We start from the raw sequence: 18,351 nt of genomic DNA on the forward strand, positions 1-18,351 counted from the left end.
CTACATTTGTTAGGTCCGCAGCTGTTCTGGATAAGATGACGGCATCATCTGCATAGAAAAGGGAAGCAACGGGGTGGCCTGCTAAGTGAGGAGGATACTTGGTTGCTAGCTTCAAAGGGGAAATTGCATCATGCAGATAAAGATTAAACAATAAAGAGGCCAAGAGACAACCTTGTCGGACGCCCTTGGCCGTTGGGAATGGAGTGGTAAGGGAGCCATTGGGACCACTTCAGACACGAGCGAGCAGCTTAGTCATGCTGGCCACATGACCCGGAAGCTGTACGCCGGCTCCCTTGGCCAATAAAGTGAGATGAGCGCCGCAACCCCAGAGTTGGTCACGACTGGACCTAATGGTCAGGGGTCCCTTTACCTCTTACCTTAAGGCAGAGGCATTCCTCACCATGAGCTATGGCACATGCAACAATGGGACAATTATTTGCAGACTGTGTTGTTGCATGTTTTCCTGGTGTTTTATACTCACAGACGATACCTTTTTAAATTTATTTGCAGAGCTGGAGTCAGTATCTGGCACCCTTGGGATCCCAGGACCACGGTTGGGGGACACGACTGCTGTCCATCTTGTGCACTGTTCTGGCTAATGTATGCACAGTGTTCAGTATAGATCACAATGCAGTAACACAACAAAAATCTAGTATTATTAGTTGATTGAACAGGAGCTTGAGACTGAGAACAGGATCTTAAGTACAAGAAAAGAGGGAAAGAATAGATGCAAATACTCCAGAGAGTACAAAACATGCAAGTTAACAAAGAATTGACAAATGACTTTTGTCCTGAAAGATGTAGGTATTTATTTATTTAATTTTTATTCAACCTTTTCCTCCAAGGTCAAGGAAATACATGATTCCCTCCCTCCTCATTTAATCTCCACAACAACCCTGTTAGGTAGGTTAGGCTGAGAGGCAGTGATTGACCCAAGGTCACCCAGTGAGTTACATGGATGAGTCTGCCAGGTCCTGGCCCAGCACGCTAATTGCTACACCACACCGACTCAAATTAAATCTGAAACTGATCAAATATCAGGTGAACTGTGCCTGATAGGGTTATAATGTATGTCCCCTTCTTTTATAATAAGGGAACGTCTATAGTGTGAAGGGATCACAGTTGCCACAATGCAGAAATGTAAAGTGACTTGGCTGCTATGAAAAAGGCAGTTGTGTGGATCCACTCAAAAATGTGTTTTCTCTGTGATTGCTCATTATGGTCCTTGAAAGGACAATCACCGTTTCGGTTCTGATCCCTGCTTAAATTCTTACATTGCTGATAAGCTCCAAGGTTTTGGTGGTGGGGTAGTATACAGAAAATAAACTTATTCCCTTCCTGGAAAGTTTTCAAAGACAAAATATGCTATCTTTGGTTATTAATCTAATCTAGGCTCTTCCTGACAGGAAGAGAACTTGATGCCGCAACAGCAGCAGAAATAACACATATTATTCCTTTCTCCCAGGCTGGATACCAGTCCCTTATAAGGAAAACACCAAATAATGCCATGCAAAACATACTGTAACCAAGTAAATCAAACTAATTGACTTCTCATTCATGCTGGCAGATTTTCTCAGCCTCCAAAATGCTTCCAACGAGAATAAAAAGACTGGCTTTTTGTACAGACGGCGAAGGTCACCCATGAATCCTTTGCTGTTTATAACTGAAAAGTACACCATGATCTTTGGCAAAGGGTCTCCTGCTAAGTTAGTTATGCATCCTAATTCGTTACTGTAAGGACACTAGAGAACCAGGAGACTTGACACCACCGCTAAAGAATTCAAAGCAATATTTCAATCGGAAGACGATATCAGAAGTTAAACGCCGCCTCCTGCTGTTCTGCAGAGTTTTTGTTGCAGCACCGTGGCTGCTGCAGACAACCGAGCTGCCATTTTTGTAGCTGGAACCATAACAGATAAAGCTGTGCAGTAAAAAAGCGTGACCGTGGCTCAGTGCCTGTGCTTAACTCGCAACACTTTCTGGAAGGCAAATGGTTCCTGAAGGCCATAGCAGTCAGGCTCCAGGGGCAGGCAAAATTTAGCAAGAGCCACATTCCCTTCTGGGAAAGGGGGGACAAGTGCCTGTAGTGGTGAATGTACAAAAAAACGACGAGGCTTCAAATGTAGATGTTACCTTTCTACAGTTTTGGCGTGCATCCTTCTGTCTTGAGAGCCAATGAAGGACTGCGCCTTTGGGGGTGATTTCAGGCCGCTGGAGAGTTACAGCGCCTGCTGTGGCTGTAGAGACCGATACGGGAGAGACATGTTTTTGTTGACTGGTGACTGGGAGTGGCCGCTGAGACCACATAACACCGGTCCTGAAAGACCTACATTGGCTCCCAATACGTTTCCGAGCACAATTCAAAGTGTTGGTGCTGAACTTTAAAGCCCTAAACGGCCTCAATCCTGTATACCTGAAGGAGTGTCTCCACCCCCATCATCCAGCCCAGACACTGAGGTCCAGCACCGAGGGCCTTCTGGCAGTTCCCTTCTTGTGAGAATTGAGGTTACAGGGAACTAGGCAGACGGCCTTCTTGGTAGTGGTGCCCGCCCTATGGAACACCCTCCAATCAGATGTCAAGGAAATAAACAACTACCTTGAAAGACATCTGAAGGCAACCCTGTTTAGCGAAGTTTTTAATGGTTGATGTTTTATTGTATTTTTAATATTCTGTTGGGAGCCGCCCAGAGTGGCTGTGGAAACCCAGCCAGATGGGCGGGGTATAAATTATTATTATTATTATTGTTGTTGTTGTTGTTGTTGTTATTGTTGTTGCTGCTGCTGAGGCAGATGAACACCTCTATACAGGCAAGCAAGAAGTGTTATCTGAGTCAGGCAAAAATAGTTAAGGTGTGTGAATGGAGTAGCCTTGGGAGGAAGGCTGTGGCTAAGGAGTGGGTGTGGCCTGGAGGGTCACATTTGGTTCCCTAGGTTTGAGGTTCCCCATCCTTGTACAGTGGTACCTTGGTTTAAGAACAGCTTAGTTTATGAACAACTTGGATTAAGAAAGCTGCAAACCCGGAAGTAGGTGTTTTGGTTTGTGAACTCTGCCTTGGAATAAGAACATGTTTCCCTTCCTGTTGAGTGTTTTCCACTTGTAAATTGAGTCCCCCGCTGCTATGGGAAAGCATGCCTTAGTTTAAGAACGCTTTGGTTTAAGAACGGACTTCCGGAACGGATTAAGTTCGTAAATCAAGGTACCACTGTATTACATCTAACTTTAGCTTCTGCTCATCTCAGAAGAAGAAGAAAAAGAGGAGAACTTGCCCACCTTTCGCCCTAAGGTCCCAATGCAGGTGACAACAACTAAAAGGCAATCTTAAAAGCAGTTTAAAACAACTTGCAATCACAAATATACATCTCAGGAGTCAGGCAGGGTAAAGAGGCGGATCTTCAGCATTTGTCAAAAGTTCCATAGTGAAGACGCCAGACATACCTCTGTGGGGGAGAGTTCCACATGTTAGGGGGCTGCCATAGAGAAGGCCCTATTCCAGGCCACCACCCTGAGCTTCTGAGGGTGGTGGAACAACCTAGCCCCACTGATCTTAACACTTGAAAGGGGTTGATATTTCAGATATCTGGGACCTGAGTCATTTAGGGCTTCAAACACTAACATGAGCACCTTGGATTGGTTCATGAAGAGAGGGATCGAAGCTCATAGACAGAGGAGAGGGCTTGCAGGGAGTGCATTTCCTGGTAGTTAAATAATAAATAAGCATATACAAAAGGAGGAGGAACAAAAGGAACTTTTATTTTAAATATTTCTTACATTCTTAGTGTAAAAGTACTACACAGTTAGATGGAAGTAGGAAAATTCACCAGGAAGTACATGCTGGTGGTTATTATTTACACATACACATATAGGTGGCTGTACAGAGTGCAGATAATTACCAAATCACACTACATATAAACAAAAAAAAAGTTCTATAATTTACTTGCAACCACTTCTTAAATATATTCGACTTTGTGGTATTATTGGATACAGATTCCAAATATTAAAATACAAAACAATACCTCAAAATTATATAAAACTCTAGTAGCTGTAATTTTTTTAATTTTTTTTTAATTTAAATGGAATTTACAGGTGTAGAAACTGCCAAGTCCTATTTGCATCTTTTACATTCCAAAGCACGGAGGACCTTCTTGCAAAAAGGAACCTACAAAGAGCATCAGATAATCAGAGCAATGCCATATAAATTATGAAATACTGACATGTGCAGCAACTGTATTATGCTGCATGGTAGTTTTCAGTGGCCAACAGAAAATATTACAAGGGACTCCAGTCTTCTGTGAGAAAATGAACTAAAGCTGCCATGAACAATGTTACAATTAAGTTAGATTTGGCAAACTGGAATTGCCCCAATCCAGCCAGGCTCAAATAAAAGTCAAACAAATGAGCAAATTGATCATTGGAAACCTTAGCTAATACAGGTGATCACAAGTCGAAGTGAGGGGATCATTCCTGCTTCACTTGTATAGGGAAGATGTTCTTGTCCACCTGGAGATTCAAACCTTTCCCCTACCTAGAGATTTCAGTTCGGTCTGGTAAACTCAATTTCCAATGGAAGAAATAGTAAAGGTAAAGGACCCCTGACCATTAGGTTGTCATGGCCGACTCTGGGGTTGCGGCGCTCATCTTGCTTTATTGGCCGAGGGAGCCGGCGTACAGCTTCCGGGTCATGTGGCCAGCATGGCGAACCAGAGCAGCGCACGGAAATGCCGTTTACCTTCCCGTCAGAGAACCCATTTATCTACTTGCACTTTGACGTGCTTTTGAACTGCTAGGTTGGCAGGAGCAGGGACTGAGCAACGGGAGCTCACCCAGTCCCGGGGATTCGAACCACCAACCTTCTGATCAGCAAGTCCAATTTGCCAGCACAGTTTAAGCTCCTGTCTTTAAAATGTATGATGAGATGCACATGTGGGAGAGATCCATGTGTACCCAAATGCAATCCCCACCTGCCCTGGACAGGATGTTCGTTAAGAATTGACTCAAGCAAGTGATGTGCTAGTCACACCTTCTGGCTGAGTGTGCCAGCTTTCCTGTGCAATTCATATGAAGTCTCCCAATGGATTTGCCAAAATGGATGGTAGCCTGTCCCAACATGGTACCTTCCAGATGTTTTGGACCCCAATGCCAATCATCTCTGGCCATTTGCCATGCTGGCTGGAGTTGATGGGAGTTGAAGTTTTTTTTTAAAAAAACAAACACTCGTACTTGACCCTGTGGTTCATCATAACTGGGAAGATTTAAAATGCCTGAATGCGGCTCATGTTCTGGCATGTTCCTGTTCCAAACAACACAAATAATGCCACAGAGGCTCCAAGAAGTGCATTTTGTGTTGATGTGTTGTTAGTTCCTTAAGAGGCCCGACACGGCCTTTCTTTTATGTGGCCAGATTGAAAATATGTGATATAAAAGCAAGGAGCAACCTTGCAATCCCCTTGATTTTTGATAAATAACACCTGCTTGCTCAATGGCTCTATGTTTATCCAGTGAGCTCACTAGTTTATCCATCACAACTCACCTCAGAGAGACTCTATACAGAGCAGGTCTAAATTAAATGTGTGGCAGCAGAAGCAGGGAGTCAAACTATGGTGCTCATTTTTAGCAGCAGAAATAGTTCTTTGTTGCTTCCTTTTATTATCGCCACGACTAGTGAAAGTCCTTTCCTCAAGGGGATGGCACAAAAAACACAATTAAAGGTGAAGAGGAGCATTGTGGGTGAATGGAAAAGTAGTTGTAGGTGTTGTAGTCAGGGTTACTTGAACCACCCCCCCCTGGCCATAGTGCACTATGAAAGTGATTTACACAAATGAATCTGTGGAGAATAAGAAGAAGAGTTTGGATTTGATATCCCGCTTTATCACTACCCGAAGGAGTCTCAAAGCGGCTAACATTCTCCTTTCCCTTCCTCCCCCACAACAAACACTCTGTGAGGTGAGTGGGGCTGAGAGACTTCAGAGAAGTGTGACTGGCCCAAGGTCACCCAGCAGCTGCATGTGGAGGAGCGGAGACGCGAACCCGGTTCCCCAGATTATGAGTCCACCGCTCTTAACCACTACACCACACTGGTGCTCTGGAATGGAATAAGACATTAATGTACAGTCCAAGCACCATTGGACATAAGGAGAACCTCAAAGGCCCATTTTATCCAAGAGGACAAGAGTGCAATGGCACCTGAACGCCTGAATTTTTGGCAAGTTGGGACCATTTAATACTGTGCCACATAATCTTGCAAATTGTCGCAAGAACATATGGCAGTGCATACTGCCATGTGTGAGGAAACAGGCTTCACCTGGGGAAATATTCCTTCAAATACTTCAGCATGTCAGAATGAGTCAATGGCTGAGTACCATGTTTCTCCTTGTAGATTGGTGGAATATGGCACAGACCATGGGGCAGCACCTCCAAACAGATCTACAGCCCTAACAGTCCCCCTTTCCTCTCAACTGTATAAACGTAAGTGTCAGGGGTTCAGGGAGAGAAGAGCAGATGAGGGAGGAGACAGAGAGTGAGGGGGAAGAATCCCAGAGCGACGAGGAAGAGGATGACAATGACCAAAGGTCGTCCATGAGTCTGTCCAGTGAGTCGGAGGATTCCCAAAAGGAAGCCCCCCTGGTCAGGCCAAGGGGAGCCAAAGGGGGAAGCAGTCAGGAGCAGGGGAGCGAAGGGAGAACCCCCAGTGGGAGTTGGAGATCGGGGCTGGCTTCTCCGCCGGAACGGAGTGAAGGGGGTGGAGTTACCAGTGTGTCAGAGGGAGCAGAACAGGAAGCAGAGAGGGGAAGGAGATCGGGGCAAGACGTCCTGCCGGAAGGGGTGGAGAGTAGTACCGGGAGCAGTGTAGCGGTCGAGAGGAAGGTCAGAAGCAACGTACGCGCGCCAAGTTCAAATGTGGAGGCGTGCGGAAGTGAGGGAAGTCCTGGGGAGGAGCCTGGTCCCAAAGCGTGAAGGAGGGGGGAACAGGCGTCAGAGGATTCAGCCTCTGGGGAGTCCCGGCGGGAGGGAGCCCAGGGGGGCAGAAAGACCCTGCGGAAAAGGAAGGAGAGGAAGAGGTGGTCCAGCACAAGCCTCTTAAACTGGTGCAGGGGCGGTACTGATTCAGAGGGTACTTCAGCGGTCTAAGCGTAACAGACGTAGAGCCACGGAGCTCGGATGTAAAGCCAACAATGTTCTTCAATAAAGACTTTTGTATATAAACTGGATTGGACTTGGGTCTCTCGTGAGCTGGGACCTCGGGTGGCTCTGACAGTAAGCGATGACACAGAACTATAATATTTATTTCTAAAGTCTCACATTTACCGGGAACTATTGCGAACGCAACCTAAGACCGTTCAGAGATAAACTGAAGGGGACTCTTGTGAAGGGTAATCACAATTCTGTCCTACGAGCAGAACGTGCGATGGAAGCTCATGGAACTCTATACTCAAACATCAACACACAGAATCCAAACAGTACCTCAACAGAAATGCCTTTACAACCGATCATTCTGTTTAAAAAAGAAAATGAATTTCTGGTTGCCAGCAGCAGCAGATGACCGAAAGAGTACCATGTTCATCAAAGAAATAAAGAACTATTTCCACTAGGTTTGTTTAAGAGCTACAAAGTCACTCTTAATAGGATAGCTATGTGTTTATAGGATGGTAAGCTTTGCCAAGGAGTCCTTTTCACTAGATGTCAAAGGTTAATGAGAAGAGGGAGGAGGTAGATTATCACTTAAAGCTTGTGGCTTTACTAGGCACTTAAATATCAACCAGGGTGAACCATTAATGCCAATTGCCTGGGCAATACCCTTTCTTGGAATGCATACTGTAGTGGAGGAGTGTAAAATAAGAAGTGGTCTTGCTGCTAATTTTATTTGTTGGCTGCTTGGAGTTGTCTATTCTCAGTTACTTCCGTTGCTCCAAGACAAAACAGATCCTTCTCAGTCTACATGACCCGAGGAGCATCGCTGAGACAAGTCTTCCCCCGCCCACCCCCCAGCCATATCATGTCTTCTGTACCAAGCGAATGGTCCACAATGCATGGCCATCGCTTGATTCCTCCACACATGATTATGGGCAGGCGAAATGTGTGATGTGACACTGCTGAAAAGCATGGTGTGCAAGCCTATACAGTCACACCTCGGGTTGAATATGCTTCAGGTGGAGCACTTTCGGGTTGCGCTCTGTGGGAACCTGGAAGTAACGGAGCGTGTTACTTCCGGGTTTCGCCGCTCGCACATACGCTCAAAATGACGTCATGTGCATGCACGGAAGCAGCAAAACGCGACCCGCGCAGGCGCGCCACCGCGTTCCATTCAGGATGCAAACGGGGCTCCGGAACGGATCCCGTTCACATCCCGAGGTACCACTGTACATGCAAGATTTATCTGTAGCATTTTGAAAGGCTTTGACGGTACTGTTAGGCCTGCGGTGGTCCATTCACACATGCAAGTCATCAGTGGAGGCTATGGTCGAACGATGAACGACCAGGTGTGAAACAGATGAGTCCCTGTGGAGATGTGTAGCCACATTTCGGTTGAGGCACCATTTATTTAAACCAGTAACTCCACCTGAGTGGTGCCTATCTGGTTGGCAGTCCTGGAAGCTCTGGTATTTATTCCAAATGGCTTGGTGATTTTGTTTGCTGTTACTGCTCTGGGTCCCATTGCTATCTCTTTTTCTATTGTAATGTCTTACCATGGATTTTGAGCGGACCTCTTGTAATACTGAATTTATTAATACGGAATATATTTCGTATTGATCAGCCCATCGAAATGTTTCACTTGTTGTGAAAGTGCTATACATACTTGTTCTGGGCATAATTTTCAGAACATATGAAACGAAGACACTCCACAAAGGTATTTGTTAAATTTGCGAGAGAAAATAATTTACAAGAGCCTAAAACCATTGCATGTGTCAATATGAGCAGCGGCAACAGAACAGATTTTATTTAAAGGCTCAAAATTACTAGTTCTCACTTGTTGCCTCGTGGACAGTGTAAATTTCAGGGTCCTCTTTGCTTTATTTGCTTTTGTTTATCCAATGGAAAAACACCACACCTTCCCCCAGTCTGAAGGACCAAAGGCAAAGGAAATATAAATAAATTAAAAAAGCCATAAATTACTCCTGTCGTTGGTGTTCCAATTTAGGATTACAGCATTTCAGGGAAGACGGACTCTATAAATATAATTTATTAATAATAATTATATGGAAAAGACACAAAGTAGTGAACGTACACAAACACACAATTGTATTTTAAAAATGCTTCTTAAAAACGAAAAGCACGCTTTTGATTAAACTGGTGCTCCAACTAATTGCCTTTGCAGCCCTATAAATGACATGTATTGCATCTGCAAATTGTGATCTCCGCGGACTTTTATCGCAAGTTTAAATAATATAGAAAATCAAAGACCTCTCTGAAATGGCTGGGACCGATTGAGAATCAAATGCTTAGTTGCTGGAGGGGTAAGGCAGAGCTTTCCCAAGCAACAACGATTTGTTTTCAGCTCCTTATTTTTTTGGCTGCTATCATTTTGTCTTAAAAATAAAATGAATTTCTGGTTGCTAGCAGCAGACGACCAAAAGAGTACCATGTTTCAAACATCCAAAAACAAACCCAGTTTGAGTATTTGCACCAGGTTTGTTCCGTTTATAAGGAGCTACATTGTCTGCGGCTGCAGAAGTCAAATCTGCCACACACAGGGCTGACTGGCAGACCCCCATATCTGTGTCAGATTAAATATATATATATATAAATCACAGTGCTTATTGCTTGTTACCATGGATACCATGAAGATGCTGCTGCCTGCTAACTATTACTAGAGAAAGACAACGTAATTCTCTGGAACAAGTCCTGTTTTGCCTTCATACGTCGCTTTGAGCCATCCTGGTTCCACAGATGGATATACTATGAAGAAGAAAATAAAAAGAGACTCTCTTGTGACCACATAATGATGACCGTGACGCACAACAACACACATGGCACCTAATCTGAAAGGGGAGAAGTCTGTCTTGTGACACCTTAGAAGCTAACAAATTTGTCAGGCCACATTCGCACCAAGATACCACTTCGAACTTCCCCCAAAGAATCCTGGGAGTTGTAGTTTCTTAAGGGTTCTGAGACCCCTGATTCCCTTGACAGAGCTACAGTTCCCAGAGTGGGTTAGCAAACTTAACTACCGTTCTTCCCAGGGAACTCTGGGAATTGAGGAGGGGAATGGGGGGGGTCCTCTTAAACAACTCTCTGCACCCACAATTCTTTGGGGGGAAGCCATGACTGTTTAAAGCGATGCCGTAGTGCTTTAACTGTATAACACGAATGTAGTCCTTTTGGTGCCATAGGACTCTCTGTTGTTTCTGCTATGATGACAACAACAACAACAACAACAACAACAACGGGAGAAGTCTTACCATTGGAAAATATGGCTCCCTGAGGGAAGGAGAGTTCATGACTGTGTTCAGCCTTGCAGGAATACATGGCTTTGGCTTGCCTGAAAAGCAAACAAGCATGGTTTATGTTGCTACAGAAACAGAAACATTCACACTGTGAACGCTGCTAGTAGCAGTCAATGAAGTGGCCATTGATTGAGAGGTGCAAGACAGAAAAAAGTGGGGCACTCTGAAGAACTGTGCATGCACACGAAAGCTTATACCCAGAACAAACTTAGTTGGTCTCTAAGGAGCTACTGGACAATTTTTTTAATTTTTTAAAATTTATTTCGACTGCGTCAGAGCGACACGGCTACCTACCTGAATCTGTGTACACACCACACATTGAAAACAAATTTGAAGCACATCCCTGCTGTCAAAGAATCATTGGAACTGTCATTTACCCCCCCCCCCCGAGAGCTGCAATTCCCAGCAGCCTTAAACTACAGTTTCCAGGATTTTTTGGGTGGTGGTGGGAAATGTGTTTTAAATGTAGGATGTGTATGCAGTTTGTACAGTGTTACCTCAGATTACATACGCTTCAGGTTACAAACGCTTCAGGTTACAGACTCCGCTAACCCAGAAATAGTGCTTCAGGTTAGGAACTTTGCTTCAGGATGAGAACAGAAATCGTACTCTGGCGGTGTGGCAGCAGCAGGAGGCCCCATTAGGTAAAGTGGTGCTTCAGGTTAAGAACAGACCTCCAGAACAAATTACCGTAAGTACTTAACCTGAGGTACCGCTGTATGCAGTTACAGATAGGTAGCCGTGTTGGTCTGCCATAATCAAAACAAAAAAAATTCCTTCCAGTAGCACCTTAAAGACCAACTAAGTTAGTTCTTGGTATGAGCTTTCGTGTGCATGCACACTTCTTCAGATACACTGTATGCAGTTAGTGACCGTGCTAAACAGTACTTTGGCCTAGCGGCTTATAAGACAGCCCTGCAACCAGGTAATCTATTCAAGATGGCAGCACAGAAGGCTGGCATGCAAATTGAAGAATGAGAAAGGCAGAAGGGGGCTAGAAACTGCCCTAGCAGAGAATGAGTGTTTATTTGCGCCAGCCATCAGCCATAGCAATAAAACAACAATACGATTTACGAAGAGTAAAAATAAAAAGTCAATTATATAAAATACATTTTAGGGCTTTGAATCAATAGTCAAATAGTAGATCTTATTCTAATTGCCCCAGCTAAAAACCTTGCAACCTTTGCTGTCGCCTGCTCATCTTGATCTGCCAAGAGAAATGATACTATGGCAGTGGCTGGGTGACCCAGAATGGACAATAAAAGAGGGGTGATGACCTCATTCCTCAAGTCTTTTAAAGAGTGCAAGCCAGAAGGGCATGCGCCACCGATTCTGTACTGCCATCTCCACAGAGACATAAGTGTTTTTTGTGTGCGGAATTTGTTGGAATCGTCCCTCAAGTACAGCCGAGGGCAAAACATTCAATCTTGCGAGAGTAAAAGAGCGTCTATATTTTAGAATTGCTAGATTATGCAGACAGGGTGTCAGAAAGTCAAAGTGGGTAGGTGGAAAATAGTCATACCATGGGCAAAGTTTCCTTATTGTGGCCAAGTTGTTCTGGCACTCGATATCATTTAGGAGAAGTGAAAAGAAAAGGCAGAGAGGGAAAGGAGCTTGGGGCGGGGAGCCTCAGGAGTTCACTGCTAATACGATTTAAATCATGTATCTCTATTTATCCTTGATAGTGCTGGGAGTTAGCCCATGGTCTCCCAGATGCTTCCTGCATGCAGCCCAGGGAAAGCTCTGACTTCATCCAGAGCTCCTTCCTAATCAGCACTGAATTTTCTCTCAGACACTCCATCAAGAAGAGTGACTTGGTAAGTTTGCCTGTACGTCTGGAATGCAAAATACAGCTGTATGTCTGGAACGCCAAATACAGCTTGGTGGTTTGTGCAAACCATGACTTGGCATTCTGACTGCAGCCAGTTCATCTATCATCTAGCAAATGGTGTTTTTGTTATCTCTGGCTTGATCTGCAGCCAACTGTTGCACCTGCTCTTTCCCATCTCCCGAGCCTGTGGACCGAAATGCGATTTGCTCCCGATTGCTAATCACCCACCTTGAACTATTAGCAGCCTAAGGAGCTTTGATGTTCTGAGAAAAGATCTCACTGTGTGCATTTGTGAAGGTGAGATGCTATCTTTTTGCAGATAGCTTCATTTGATGCAGCGAGGAAGAGAGGGTGTGAAAGTAACATTGTCAGGTGGAACATGTCCTTTAGGAAGTTTCTCTTTCTCTGGAATAAGATAAGGCCTTCTAGTACACATTAAGATGGTTATATAAAGGCACCTCTATTTTTAAGAAGCTGGTGGTTTCCTGAGTCTGGCCTTTCAACTTGTTATAGTTACATTTTGTGGGCCAAAACTTATTTTGTTTACATTTTAATTATTTTATTCCTTTTGTAAATAGCCCAGTAACTATAAGGTGCGGTATAAAAATCCTTATAATAAATCAGCCGACCCACCGATGGATATTCCTAATGAAGCATAACAAGGAACAGAGAAGATTCTGTTAAGGTCAGCTATGGGGCCAGATCAGCCAATACACCTCTTGGTCTCTCCTATCTGTACTGATATCTTTCTAGCACTGTTTAATCCTCTCCCTTCTCAAAGGGAAGGGCTGTGTCCTTGGGAAAAAGATAGGGAGATGGCAGAATATTGTCTTGAAGACAAACCGAAATCTGAGCAGGCCTGAGTTCCGCTTCAAATGAAGGGAGGCTTTCCCAAATTTAAATTTCTTTCTTTCATAAAATTTATACGCCGCTTGATTGTAAACAAACAAACAATTGAGCAAATTTCAAGGTGGTTTACATAAAGAATAAAACCATGAAATTATCTGTAACACCCCGCAACTTAGAACCTTCAAAAATATAAGCTAAAAACCACACGTCAGTATTCTACATGTCTGGATAAAGGTAAAGGGTAGAGGGACCCCTGACCATTAGGTACAGTTGTGGACAACTCTGGGGTTGCGACGCTCATCTCGCTTTATTGGCTGAGGGAGCCGGTGTACAGCTTCCAGGTCATGTGGCTAGCATGACTAAGCTGCTTCTGGCGAACGCCGCTTGCCTTCCTGCTACAGCAGTACCTATTTATCTACTTGCACTTTGACGTGCTTCCGAACTGCTAGGTTGGCAGGAGCAGGGACCGAGCAACGGGAGCTCACCCCGTCCCGGGGATTCGAACCACTGACCTTCTGATCAGCAAGTCCTAGGCTCTGTGGTTTAACCCAAAGTGCCACCCGCGTCCCATACATGTCTGGATAGGCTAGCCTAAATCAAAAGCAGGCACTGAAAAGAGAACAAGGAAGGCACCTGTCCAATGTCAATAGGCGGAGAGTTCCCAAGGTGTGGGCACTGTCACACCAAAAAATAAAATAAAAATCCAAGTTCTTTTTACTCTGAATACTTAGATTTGGGGTGTTGTATTTTATTAAAAAAAGTTTTGGGCCTTCATGATTGCACGGTGGAAACAAGAGCATGATAATGAAACCATGTATATATACGGAACACTGAAGAAGGAATTGTGAAGTTCAACTTACCTTCCTGAGGGACCCTGCTTAAGTGAGCCACCACTTTCAAACAGCTGGGCCTTCGCTGCTACCCTGGAACATACAAAATCATTTCTGGTTTACACACGCTCTTCAGAGCAACCCGAGGACCCAAATGCCTGCATGCAAACATGCACCACAACCCTCTGGGTTGACTTACACAGATCCCGGTCTCTGGTAGCCGTTACTTGACGCCGTATCGAGCCGCAGTCTCCTGCACATTTTTGGAGGCAGGTCTGGGTTTGCTGGGGCCTTGGGCGTCTCTTTGGCGTCGAGAGAAGTTAAGCTCTGTACCGAACCGCTGCAGCTTTTGTTACCTGAGTAAAACAGCGTCACACAAAATGATCTTAAGCATATTTTTTAAAAACCCATTATTGAGCATCTGGCGAGAAAACAAGAAGCCACCACAAGCAAGACCACAAGGAGCTGGGCGATTGGCATTAGAATAATAGAATTGTAACTTCTGTGAGTTGGCATATAATGAGATGAAAAGATGTTGAAATACACATTCATTAAAAAGCCAGAAGCATTTTTACTTGGCATTGTAGGGAATGATATTAATATTAATAAAAATGGAGACAGGAAGAATTAACGAAGAAAGAAGAGTGGCAAATGAAGTTAATGGACTATGCAGAATTAGACAAATTGACAGGAAAGATTCGAAACCTGCGGGACCAGAGATTCTTAGAGGACTGGAGTAAATATTTGAATTATCTGAAAAGCAACTGTAATAAACAGATTACGCTAGCAGGACTGCAAGAAGTTTTGTAAGGAGGATTATGCGAAATATTGCAAGGAAGATTATGAAGAGAATATTGGTTAAGCATAATTAAAAGTAATAGAGAAATTAAGAAATGCAGGTTAAGTGATAAAGAATGGAAACTCTTCAGAGGTAGTTGACGGAAGTCTAAAATATTGTATAAGACAAAATGGCATGTTAAATGACTGTTGGAAATGATATGTTAAAAATTAATAAAAATGTATTATTTTTAAAAAGAATCATAGAATTGTAGAGTTGGAAGGAAAACCAAGGCTCATCTAGTCCAACCTCCTGAAATGCAAGAATCTTTTGCACGACATGGGGCTCAAACCCATGACTCTAAGATTAAGAGGCTCGTGCTCTACTGTCTTTCGCTCAGGGTAGTACTTGACCTCCCCGTTGGTTTGTTCCAATCGCCTGTTTGCCGCATGCAGTGGAGAGAGCAAGCTGAGAGGCAGTTGTAGCGGAAAGCTCAGTGGCAGAGCATCTCTCTTGCATGTAAAAGGTAAAGGTAAAGGGACCCCTGACCAATAGGTCCAGTCGTGGCTGACTTCTGGCGAACCAGAGCAGCGCATGGAAGCGCCATTTACCTTCCCGCTGGAGTGGTACCTATTTATCTACTTGCACTTTGACGTGCTTTCGAACTGCTAGGTTGGCAGGAGCAGGGACCGAACAACGGGAGCTCACCCCGTTGCGGGGATTCGAACCGCTGACCTTCTGATCAGCAAGTCCTAGGCTGTGGTTTATATCCCAAATTCAATCCCTGGCAGGGCTGAGACTCTTGCCTGAAACCCTGTAGAGCTGCTGCCGGTCCGTGTTGACAATGCAGAGCTAGATGGGCCAATGGTTTGACTTGGTATAAAGCTCCTATGGTAAGGAAAGGATTGACCTTCCTCTTGCTTCTACCTTGCAAAAACGTAAATTAAAAATCTACCTCCCTGGACTTTGCGGCAGAGAGGCAGAGACCAAGCCTCTGCAATTTGCCCCTGCTGCATATGCACCATGTATTGCTAATGCTGAATGACATGTTTGCCAGAGGAAACTTCCTGCAGTATACAGAAACAAGCCTACACTATAACGAAGCAGCCTGATCTTTATCACTGGGTGAGTTGAGAGATAGGCTCTGCAATGTAATCACTGGAAATGATAAAGATGTTTCTCAAGACGATGCGTTTGCCAAAGTTTCCAGGATCGGTTAGCATAAAATCCAGACATGATTCATAAATGGTGAAGAAACTACTGACACCCCAGGTTTTGGTGACCTGGAATTTTCTGTTTGACTAAGCTTTGGTGGGGTATTTTTTTTGCCTTTTTTCTAATTATCTAAACTTACAGCAACGGATAAATAATCATTATAGCCAATGTCAATTTAGATATATTATAAACATGGAAGTTTAACACAGAAACGCACAATTATTGCAAACAACATTGTGATGGTTTGTTCTTCAACGATTCTATCCTTATGAGGGATTTTCAAAACATGCCTAACATTTGGCCCAAATAGCTACAAACACCCTTTATTTATTAAACTTTTTATTGGTGCTCTGCCAGATCTGTCTAGTTAGCCAAAATTCAGTGCAGAAAAACATCCTTATGGGCTGTTTTTCTTTTTTTTAAAGGAGCACCACCAGTTTCATTTTATATTCTTCATTGTTGTTGTTGTTTTTTGCACATAGTGTTAAATATGCCAGGTAGTATTCAACTAAGGCAGTGCAAGGATTTTTGCTTCTGCAATGGGACTTCTCTCCCACTCCCTGCCCCCCCCAAAAGTGATCCAGAGGGTTGGGGGGGGACCCCTAGAAAAGATGGAAGTGGCAGGAGGGGATAAGAGGGAATGCTCTGCCAATCAAGTACAAATATTTGCAGTAATCAAAGGTTCACATAGTGCTACTTTGGATACAACCCCAAATCTTCCTTATTAACTCTAAGCCAACACACAAGGCTCACCTTCGGCAGAAGGGATGGACCGGATGGAGGAAGCCGATGACCTTTTCAATCCGGAGAGACTGTATAGTCCTCTTTTGGTCAGGTCTGTTGGTGGAGTCACGGTCTCTGGACCGGTGACAGACGTGACACTATGGCAGTCAGACTCCATGTCTGTTTTGGCTGTATCCTCCTTTGAGGAAGATTCAGGACTCGGCGTCCAAAGGCCTGAATTTTTCTGCCCGTTGGATGATGGGGACGAAGCAATCCATGGAACTCCTCCGGCTTTATCCCTGGGCTGAGAAGATGGAGGTTTCGTGGTGCTGTTTTGTTCCGATGAGTGAGATGAAAGGGATTCTATGCTGCCCATCGGGGTGCTGTCTGGGCTACTGCTGTAGGAATCAGCTGTAAGGTGGAAAGGGTGGGGAGGTGGAAGAACAGATGATGTTTACCAGGGTGCAATTTTGCTTTCTTGTGGGCAGGAGGGCAGCACTACTTGCTCATTAGCATCCAAGCATGGTCTAAATCAGGGGAGAGCAATCTGTGGCTCGTCAATATGTTGGGACTCCAACCTCAGTAGCCCCAACCAAGTCGGTCAACACTCAGGGATTATGTGTTCTGGAATTCAACAACATATGAAGTACTACAGGCCTAAATGGAGAGTGCCAGTCTTCACCAGGACTTGAGTTTTTCTAATAGTTCTATTCCTTGTAAATGGGTAAAACTGATGGTAACTGCAACCAGACAGGTTATAGCGAGTCATTGGAAAAATGCAGAAGAGTTAGGGGTGAACCAATGGAGGAAAAAACTGAATAATATTATAATTTTAGAATATCTAACTGTGAAGATACACAGAATGAAAGGGTTTAAATGAGAAAGGGGAGGATTGGTTTGAGAAGATATTGAATTATTTGGGTAGGTTTGAACAATTTGGGGCAATTAAAATGTTAAAATTTAAAAAAACCTTATGGATGGAAGAGTCTTAACATATATAAAATTGTACATATGGTTGTTTTCAATATGTTATTATTGATTATGTGTACCCAATGAATCAGCCGCTTTGGGGGGGGGGGTTCACTGTTTGTGTTTTGGTGGTTGGTAAAAAATTAAAAATGTAAACATTAAAAAAAAAGTTCTATTCCTTGGCACGAAATCCAACATAATTTGGTATTGGCTAAAGAATCCAGAGAATCCTGGCTTTAATTTAAAGAGGTAAAAGATCTCTTCTTGTTATGATGATGGGTTTTAAATGCATGGGCCATACTGGGCGAAGGCTCAGAAGTCAGGAGGACTTAGTGGGGCTCCCCCACTGTTCAGGAGGTAGAACTGCAGCATTCTGATCAAGCTTAGTAACCCTTTGTGATTAGCGGAAGCAGAATTTGCCCACTAAGAAAATACGTGCAGGTTTGCACCTTTACTTAACACAGGTTGCAGATGCCAGGCTTTCCTCAAGCAGAATTTGGATGACATTAGGAGCTAAAACTATCTTTATAGCCTTCCAGTGCGATAAGCCCTGATCTCAATCTACCAGCAATGAATGCAATGCCACCATTGGGCAATAAACACTTGCAGTTCCTCTGCCAGGCATGCAGAAATCATTCCATCAACACCTCTAAAACGCACAGTGACACCACTTCATAAATCTACTCCATTAACACCCAGCCTTTCTTCCATCCTGG

The 18,351-nt window shown here is 44.0% G+C and overlaps 1 protein-coding gene across 1 annotated transcript in view; it reads right to left on the reverse strand.

The window, feature by feature from the left end:
• Positions 1-9,161: 9,161 nt before the first annotated feature.
• The window catches only part of ARHGAP42 (Rho GTPase activating protein 42), a 168,818-nt gene continuing 159,628 nt past the window's right edge, over positions 9,162-18,351 (reverse strand). Inside the window, exons 20-24 of the mRNA XM_081909678.1 lie at positions 16,697-17,077; positions 14,150-14,306; positions 13,981-14,043; positions 10,396-10,475; positions 9,162-9,892 (exon numbers count right to left, since the gene is read on the reverse strand). Of these exons, the coding sequence (XP_081765804.1) occupies positions 9,804-9,892; positions 10,396-10,475; positions 13,981-14,043; positions 14,150-14,306; positions 16,697-17,077 (770 nt within the window). The 3' untranslated portion in view covers positions 9,162-9,803. The remainder of the gene's footprint in view (positions 9,893-10,395; positions 10,476-13,980; positions 14,044-14,149; positions 14,307-16,696; positions 17,078-18,351) is intronic.

Source organism: Podarcis melisellensis (genome assembly GCF_964234715.1).
Source record: "Podarcis melisellensis genome assembly, chromosome: 4".
NCBI lineage: Eukaryota > Metazoa > Chordata > Lepidosauria > Squamata > Lacertidae > Podarcis > Podarcis melisellensis.